Source organism: Jatropha curcas, chromosome 9, assembly GCF_041381405.1.
Source record: "Jatropha curcas cultivar XTBG-Jc1 chromosome 9, XTBG_Jcur_1.0, whole genome shotgun sequence".
In the NCBI taxonomy this organism is placed as follows: domain Eukaryota; kingdom Viridiplantae; phylum Streptophyta; class Magnoliopsida; order Malpighiales; family Euphorbiaceae; genus Jatropha; species Jatropha curcas.
In genome coordinates, this window is record NC_143159.1 from 17,996,649 (window position 1) to 18,006,324 (window position 9,676).

Sequence of the window (9,676 nt, forward strand, 5' to 3'; positions counted from 1 at the left end):
GCCCAATCCGCAACAAATTCTCAATCCTTTCGAGGTGTAACAAGTAGGCTCTATACTGTTGAAACCAAGGGAAACTCATTATTTCACACGACTTAAAACGTCAAAGGTTCATAACATTAATTTTTTCTTGCTAAAAATGTATAGTGAAAATACTATAAGTAATCACAAGTAATACCATTATATGAACTATGCTGTTTATGAATAGTTCAAGGCTCGGTTTGGTAAAAATTCAACTAAATTCGAGTTCATTTTTCTAAATGAATCAAACTTGAACTTGAACTTTAAACTTATTTAATAAACGTGCCAAACTTAAGCTCGAGGAAGCTAGCTCGTTAAGGCTCGTTTAATAAATGAACTAAGCCTAGTCTCTTTACTCTTTAAAGCTCAGTTCAGCTTGACTCACTTGCAACCTTAATAATATTAGGTACAACTAGCATATACTCGTAGGAAAATGGTCTGCTTGTATATTCAAAAGAAAGCATATATACATGTATAGCTAGCAGAAAAATGTCAAGTAGCTTGTTTTATCCTCGTTCTTTAGTGATTGCATGGAATTGTGTGCTTTCTTTACCGTAAACAGAAGAATGGATTAGATCCTTGCCTTTTGCCTTAGGTGACGGCTTTACTATTTAACTTCAATCAACATATAGCTTTATGAGGAACTGTTTTTATTGATAACATAAGATTTAAAATGCAAGATTTGAATCAAAACAAAGAATAAAGAGAAAAGCGGAGAAATCAAAATACAGAAGGATAATTTTGCCCAAATATGAATTATTCTCTGAAATTAACAACAGTACTAAAAATATCATCTTTTCTATATTACACATTGGTTATAATTAAGATTTTCTTGTTTTCCCCCTTTTTAATAAAGTTAGTTTAAGTAATAGTACACATTGGTCAATTGGTCTGATTTATCACATTATGAAGAGAACATACATGGAACTTATTTTACACCTAGGTCTCAATAATTACTTTGTCAAGTACAGGAAAATTGGAGGAGAAAAGCTCAATCATGTTATGATAACCAATTATATCGATTCATTAGTGAAAAAACTTCTACTTTTGAATTACCGAAACAGGAACTTTATTTGAGAGTGGAAGCTCCAAATCATCTTTCCTTAGATTTGACAGGAACTCCTTTGTACATTTGCACACGATCCTTCAATGAATCTCGCCTAGGCCGAGCAACCTTATTGTTAGGATCAAAAAGTAGCACTTCTTCAAATGCCCTGAGAGCAGATTTCAAGTCTTTTTTCTTCTCGTATGCATCACCGAGGTTATTCCAAGCTGTGACATAACCTGGTTGAATCTTCACTGCAGTTTCAAACTGAGCAATCCCTTTGTCAAGTTTCCCGTCACGGACATAACAGACACCGAGGGCATTGTAAACCTGCAGAAATATTTTACCAACAAAATAGAAAATCATCACCAATCATTTATGTTGCATCATAGATTCCACAAATGAATCATGCCCTTGTTAAATTTCCTTTATGCATGTAATTAATGTTACTGCGTTGCATTTGCCATACTCATCAAACAATATGTGGGCATAATTCCTCAATTGAATGATGCACTCTCTTGAAGTATACTCAGATAATTGTGCATATATTATGTTATGTCTACAGATTGAAAATGGAGTTAACTAAGTAACCATTATTTCTGAAATTACTAGAAAAAAGCTCCTAGCCTGGAAAGGTATCTTTGAAGTATTTAAGTTTCTCATAGAATTTATGGCAGCCAGTTATTGGCTTAGTGGTTTTGTGCCTCAAGCGCAATTAAGTCCTAGGATCAAATTCCAATGCCAAAGACTGATCATGGATAAGGTAAGTTGCCGTCCTAGCTAGGCGGATTTTTAACAAACGGGCAAAATTGAATGCAAAACTTTTGTCTACAACGATGAATAATTATTGAATCCAGAAGCAAAAGGTGATTGGAATATTGTCGAAAATAGAAGGGTGGGTGATCAAGGAAAATAATCATCAGAGTCCAAGACATGGATTAAGAGTGCAGTATCATATTCTCCTTTATAAAATGTAAGGCATTCTTGACCAGAACAAAAGCCAACGGTTGCGGAAGAAGATCAAAATAAAGTGGAACGATAAATGAATTGGCAGCTGACTGATCAACTTCTGAGGAAGAAGTTTCGCATTAACTAAGAGATACTTAGCTGAAGTAGATATTTTATTTTCTTGTTAAATGAAATGGTCAAATGTTAATTTAGCTAGAGATAAAAATGTTAATAAATAAATAACAAAGAAAACTGAGAAATTGCCACAGTTGTGTTATCAGTTTAGAAACCAGAACAGTAGCTAGTTTGATGATCTAAGTAAGCAAAAGGAACTATATGCAAGAGAAAATCCAGATATGATAAAAAACACATGATTTTTTTTTTCTCCATAGGAAAACTTGTGCAATTTAAGTCCTTTAACATTTTGCATTAATAGGCAACAAGAGACATACTGCAGTGTGACCTCATTGCTTTTGTTTGTAAAATATGGAAGGAACAAGATAGAATTGTACCTGGGCAAGATCCTGATCATCACCATCCCATTTATCAATTGCTTGAAGCAAATATTTAGTAGCAGCAGGATAAAATTTCCTCCTTAGCATAACTGCACCAAGTTCAAAAAGCTCAGTTGCACTGGCATCACCGCTTCTTACTTGTTCCTGAAATTAAAAAGGCCAAAAGCAACAAAATTTTATACTTAACAACAAATTACAGAAACTCCACCTGCTATCAACTGTGAAATTTGAGAGAGACAGAAACCAAGGGATCTTGCATTTGGGAAGAGGGTCCAACAGAAGGGGAGAATTTTTTGGTGGTTATCTGAGGGGTTGGAAACCCCCATTCCTAACCCCATTTTTCAACCCTCCAAATTGGATGTTAGGGAGGGTTTATTTCCTATATTACCATTTTTATGTTTTAAAAACCCCAAATTGGCCCCATCAATTTTTTTTTTTTCCTCTTTCTAACTAATTTATATATCTTTAAAAGTTTAGTTTAAGAACTAATTTAACATCCATAAATTAATATTTCATTCGAAAGAATAATTCTAAAAAATTCATATATCTATTTTCAAAAAAAAAAAAAAAAAAAATCATATACCTACAAATAACAACTTTAATGATAAGGATATTTTTTGTAATTTATATATTTAACTTACCTTCCAATACCTCCAAACCAAACAACACAAGATTACTAAAACTTCATTGCCTTAGCTTCCTCCCAAAAATAAAGAAGAGACTTTTCTTATTTTACCATACCTTATCTTACTGTACCTTTAATAATCATTCCCTCAACCCATCCAAACAAAGCATTAAAGATATCTAGGAAGGTTGTATGCTAAATCTGAAACATATAATCATATAAAAGGCAGAATAAAATAGACGGGAAAAACATGAACCATTCACCTGCAATTCTTTTGCGGAAAGGTCAAGCTCTCTACGCACAAGGACTTGACGGATCACAAAGAAAGTTCCAACCCCCAGTAAAGCTAATAGTAAGAGTAGATAAGACAGTTGGATTCCCAATTCAAATAACTCCCCAACATCATAAAGTGCATCTGTTTTGATATTTTCATGTGCATGTGCCACTTGTGCAGAAATCAATAACGAGATTTGTCCACATGAGAATGTTGATAACCAAATTAAAAGCCTCTTCATGTGCATATTATCCTTAATATTCAACATGTTGCTCAAGTTTCCTGCAGCACAGTTCTGACATTAGGAGCAGCCTATACAACAAAAGGTTAAACAGGCAAAGGCTAATAGCATTTCTAAAAGGTCGCAGATGCTGCTAGTTTCAACATGACTTATCACAGAGTAATAACAGCATGAAAAAAATCTCCCAACTCCCAAGCGGCTAATATAAGCAATGAAAAGGTTATGCTGAGACTCTTATTGAGTAATGCCAACAAAACCGTCCAATTCACAAGGTATGTTATAAAGTTGCGCTATTTCAAACACAGTGATCAGAAAGCTTCATCATATTATAATTGAAAATTAAGTAAATAAAACTGAATTGAGTTAAATCGCATAAGGGATAAATTTGATTGAACAAAGCAGAAAACTTACATTTTAAACTGTTCTTTGAAACTTCAAATTTGAAAAATTATAAGCAGCGATAGAAAATGCAGTCATTGATGAATAAACAGAAGTGAAGATTGTGATATGCAATTGAACACCAACCATTACCATTGTAATCTTTCATCAGTAGTTTAGATTTGTAACTTTATGTGCTAAGTTATACATGTAAAATTGGAACAGTAAGGAGTTTGGCAGGTGGCAAATACCAAACACCTGAACTGAGGACATATCTTGATCTGAGGTTCAGAGTGTCCCTACCCACAAGAATTGATGATAACAGGCAGTTATCAATATTGATGAAACTATCAATACCTAATTGTCACACCTGTACCCAAGATTTACATCCTCTGCATGCAAAATACACACGCACACACACACACACACACACACACACACACACACACACATATATATATATATATACATAATATGTGCAATTAAATTAATGCATAAAGATACTTGTACTTTTTTCTTGTTTCCCATGAAAGGTGTGATTACAATCAGTAGTTACGAAATCTCAAGTAAAATCCGCAATATTAATCAATTAACTGACAACAAAACTCAAATGTAGGCTAGGACTGGCTTAAAATGACTCAAATTAATGACCATGAAGAACAACCCACAATGAGGACTAAATGATACAACTCCAAAACTTTAAACTATAAGCAAAAAGCATCTGCTAAGACTAAAATTAAATATACAAGTCCTTCCAGAAAAAATATATATTACACATAAAAGTAGATTTACCACTATATAAAACAGGAAAAATAAAAGCATAAAGCACAACAGGAAATTACTCTTAGATGTTGTTGAGTCATACGATTCTATTGCCAATTCCCTTTGATGTATCTGCCTTCATCCACAATAGAAAGCAAAATGAGTAAAAAAAAAAATGGAAGACAAGTTCATTAAAAAGGTTCCTATAAAAATAATTTGATATAGAAAGAAATGATACAATTCTGTAAAATGATAAGTTGTCATGAAAGTACATTCTAACTGATTTATTTAAAATAATACAAAAAAAAGTTTCTCTCACCTGGAGAGTTCCTACATGTAACAGTGCACTATAGATCAAGCCTAATCCCACCCCATATTACTAGATTTAGGCAAGATCCACATGGTTTTGTTTATAAGAGTGATGATCCAACGCCTTCAAAAAGCCTCTCAATGGTCTAAGGTTTGTTCAACCTCGTATCCACTTTATCACTCTTGCACTTATCCAACATGGAATTTACCTACAGTATCATGTTCACTCCACCCCCCACCCCCAACCAAAAAAAATAAAAAAAGGATCAACTTCCTTATTGAGGTTTATGCCACCACCGAACAGAGGAGCAAGAGCTAGCTTTGATAGCAATTGCAACAACCCATCTGACTACGATATTGTCCACTTTGGAACAAGCTGAATACCAACCTATCTTGGATTTGAACAAGATCCACAAGGTTTTGTTCCTAAGAGTAATGATTCATCACCCTCAAAAGGGCTATCATGGTCTAAGGTCTGTTCAACTTTATATCCAACTCATCACTCTTGTATTTATAAGATGTGGGATTTGCGTAGTGTGTTACACTATCATTAGGTATCATTTAAAAGTTGAAAATGCACGTCTCATTCCTCGTTTACAATAATCGTTGTTGCATACGCATATACATGCTTTTGCCACAACAGACACACCAAACGGCATGCAACCCATTATGGCAATCACGGCATAGACAGAAATAAGAACCTCTAATGTGGAAAACAATTTGTATAAGTTGAAAAGGAAAAATTCTATGATGTCCAAATGCTAAATGTAGTCTTTAGAAGAAGCAAAAGGATTTCTCAAGAATAGGGATTCAACTCACAGATTGGATATTCAACCATTCAATAATCCTATTCTTTCTTTGGTTTATGAACGGGAGAAAGGCGGTGAGAGAGGCCAAGCAAGGACTAGTTATTTTAAACTCAAGGCTCATGAAAAGAAAGACGTTTTCTTAATTGCCTGCACGACATCAGCATGACGTTCCTAGTTCCCAGCTGTCCTTTTTCCGCAGAATTACTAACTTTGTCACAAACAATTATTCTTTGCAGAAAGGGAAGTTTCTTTCAATTACGTCTACTTGACTACTCATATACCAAAAATGTATTTTGATTGACAAAGTATACAAAATTATCACTTGGATTGACATAAATGGTACAACTGAATAGCTGACCATGGATCATTTGTTCTCCTGCATTTGATTTGTTACCAATCACATTTCAAACCAGCAAGAGAACAGGATGTTCTTTTCTTTTTAAACATTTTAGGTTTTCAGTTATGATGCACAACAGCTATTCATTTATTTTATGTTTCCATAGAAAGTGCATGTTGATTTTGGTGGTTTAAGCATCAATATCAGTTGAACAGTAGTTCTCAATGACTAAGACAGAGAGGAGGGTCAGCCAAGACAACCTGTATCTGGAAAAACACACTTCACACATAAATAGTCTTAAAGTAAGAAAAAGTATTGATTTGAAAGGGGGGGAAAAAAAAGGAAGAAGAAGAAGAAGAAGAAAATAAAGGAAGAAAGAGTAGATAGTAAGTTTTGCTGGGACTGTGCTAAGAAGAGAACATGTCTGATTAAGAGACTTTTAGTCATAAAATTCAAAACAGAAGTAATGAAAACCTAAATGTATTTTGCCTTTTCATCAAAATGGTAAAATTTCAACGGCAAACATACAGTTTCTCACAAAGGTATTAATCATAGAAGCATGAGATGACCAGAATTACTGACCATTGAAATAAAGAGATTGTGAGAACACATACCTGCAAATTGAGAAATCTTGTATTATTCAGGGCATGGCCTGTTCCGAGGGTTGTCAAGTCTGGTGAACTACAGTGCTGAAAAAGGGCCTGGAGTTCAATTAAGCATTAATAGTGGTAGAGAATATAGCAAACTACGCAATAAAAATGATGTTGATGTAGCTGGAAGGAGAAGGCATAGCATACATGGTGTTATCCTTTTATATAAAACTTGTTAAAGATAAATACTGATGAAGGGAAAAATATTGTTTTACAACAATTATGATCATATCATCTATTCTTGCAACTTGAATGGACAGTAAATGCTCAAGGAAAAATGCCTTCAAAGAGGAGAAACAAATAAATTTCTCATTGATTTACGTTCACTTGATTCCTCATCTTAAACCTTATAGACTAACATAATGCAGAAATTTTACCAGCATACAAATTCAAAGGTAAGAGCAAAATTAAAATGAAAATATGTTCATGTTCACTTCCATTTTATTTATTTAATATTTCTTTCAAAAATAAGATGAAACACTGTTCCTTTTAAACTAATGTTAAAACTTAAGAGTTTCAACTTGCAGATCTTGAGTTTGAAGCACTACAACAAGGACAACAAGGATGGACAGTCATGCAAACCAAGGAACAAAAGGCCTCTTGATAAAAAAAAAGAAAAATGTAATTCAAGAACCAACTAATAAGATGGGCCACAGCTACCGTTAGGAAGAAAAAGCTAAGACCTACTAATGGGTTCTATTTTTCTTAATTTACTATTTTGTTTTATGTCAAGCAGATAATCATTAGATCTACATTGAAGCTGAATATCAAGCATGACACTGCACTTATTTGGCTTTATTGGTCATTGGAGGACAGGATACACCGATTCTAGTTCAATGCTATAAAGTTTCATTCGAATTATTGACATATAAGGAGAGGGATTTGAACCCTTGGTAAGAAAAACTGGTAAAAAAGATTAGCAATCCAAAACATTAATCCATTCAGCCATCCCTCGCAATTTAAAAGGAAAATTATATTACACAACAAGTAAGATTTTTTTATCCTTTAATTTTAAATATTTAACATAGAGCATCCATAATCAGTTGTGGTTATCCTTTAGTCTACCTAATCTTTTCCATGAACAGATTAACCATACGGAGAACGACTGTCATTTTATGTGCTGTCAGTCAATAGTTAAAGGCACTTCCAATTTTTCTAGTTCCTTCAATCGATCAGACAATATCTTCAACAAAAACTTTTCCATCAAGACATGTTCAATATCTGCTCTCCATATTCAAAGTTAACTGCTTTGTTCAGAAACCAAGTTTGAGTTGTGAATGGAAACACAAAACTAACAACTATAAACAAGCTAAAGAAATAGAACATTGATTCAACCATGCTATTCAAACTAACATGTCCACATTAATGCTATTTAATTAACATTAACATGCAATAACACAAAAGATAACAGAAATCCAAAAAAGGAGTTCTTTTCAAAGTCAGGCGCATGTATGACAAAATTTGATGATGCTATTGCCATGGGAATACAAAATAAGTTGTTGAAAACTATATGAATCAAGAAGCTATGCTGTTTTATTCCACTAAAATTATAAAATTCTACAAAATACCCAGCCCAAAATACTATGTTTTCCAGTACAACCAATCTTCCACCCAACCCTTTCATATAAAGAAACCAAGTGAAACAGCCAATCATGACAATCCAAACATCAAAAAGAAACATGAACAACCCGTGATTTGACATTCTTCTTCATAAAAATTATCCAAAGCTCTCGCATCATAGATGCAACAAAACCACGAGATTGGGCAAAAAGGATGTAACTTTAACTCAATAATAATAATTAATAGAACACGCAAAAAAAAAAAAAAAAAAATGCAATTCACCTGAGAAGAATGCTTGTAGGGACTACACTTAAAAGACCCAAGTGAGAGGAGAGAAGGAGAATGAGAAAGAGAAAAGAGATGATGGTTTTGCAGAGGTGGAGATGATATGGTTGCTGTTTGGAAAGGCATCTTTTCTTTTGAGCTCCTTCAGTCATAAACTGAGTGAATTTTCAGGGTCTTGAATACTACTCTCCACTCTCTACAGAAAGAAAGTTCGCAGTTCGTTGGAGGTAGAAGATAAAGTTTGCCTGACAACGACACAAAGATAAGACTGGACTGTTTGTTATCCTCTCCTCTTAATAAAATCGGAAAACATATATGGAACGGTTCGTTCCATAACACGATACTAATTTACTATTATTGTTCTGACTATAAAGACAAAGCGGGGCCCATGTATTTTATTGCGGAGGATCCTTCATCTATAATCAACCCGTTCATTCGATTTGCTTCATCTACCTCTCCCATTCCCTTTCTTAATCGTCTATTACTGCATCGGCCATGGCGGAACACCGTATACTCATTTATCAAACCATTTTCTTCTTCTTCGTATTAGAACAAAAAACTATTCCTTGCCATCGTCTGCTGGTTAGTGGATAAATTTCAATTTCAATTTCCCCAGTAATTTTTACTTTAGCTCATGAATTGTCTCTTTTAACCCTTGTATTTAAAACTCAGTACCATATACTATCCTTGTCCCAATCCCAATTCACATGTAGAGTAAACCCTAAACAAAGATAATTTATCATTTCCCCGAGTAGATTTGACCAAAGTGCACACCAAGATAAAATTTACTTGAAAGCTCAATCCTAAATAAATCATATATAGTTGTAAAATCGAAGAGATCGATTCATACTATTTCTGTCTTTATTGATATTAGTCTTATGACATACATTGGATATTAACTCGTTATTTGTATTTTTTTC

At 33.7% G+C, this 9,676-nt stretch overlaps 1 protein-coding gene across 1 annotated transcript; it reads right to left on the reverse strand.

Annotated features, from left to right (window-relative positions):
* Positions 1-896: 896 nt before the first annotated feature.
* Positions 897-9,030, reverse strand: LOC105633932 (Tetratricopeptide repeat (TPR)-like superfamily protein). Its single transcript, XM_012216634.4, has 6 exons — positions 8,754-9,030; positions 6,876-6,962; positions 4,887-4,938; positions 3,415-3,707; positions 2,524-2,670; positions 897-1,393 (listed from the first exon to the last, which is right to left on the reverse strand). Exons 1-6 carry the CDS (start codon positions 8,880-8,882, stop codon positions 1,112-1,114), a joined length of 990 nt encoding a protein of 329 aa, XP_012072024.1. The 5' UTR covers positions 8,883-9,030; the 3' UTR covers positions 897-1,111.
* Between the last annotated feature and the right edge of the window lie 646 nt (positions 9,031-9,676).

What these genes read in the sequence shown, in the direction of transcription:
- LOC105633932 (XM_012216634.4), bottom strand. Translation starts at nt 8,882, where the DNA reads ATGCCTTTCCAAACAGCAACCATATCATCTCCACCTCTGCAAAACCAT. An exon ending in TGACTCAACAACATCTAAGA is followed by an intron (nt 3,708 to 4,886) that starts GTAATTTCCTGT and finishes ACTGTGCTGCAG; the next exon opens with GAAACTTGAGCAACATGTTG. An exon ending in TTTCCGCAAAAGAATTGCAG is followed by an intron (nt 2,671 to 3,414) that starts GTGAATGGTTCA and finishes TTTTAATTTCAG; the next exon opens with GAACAAGTAAGAAGCGGTGA.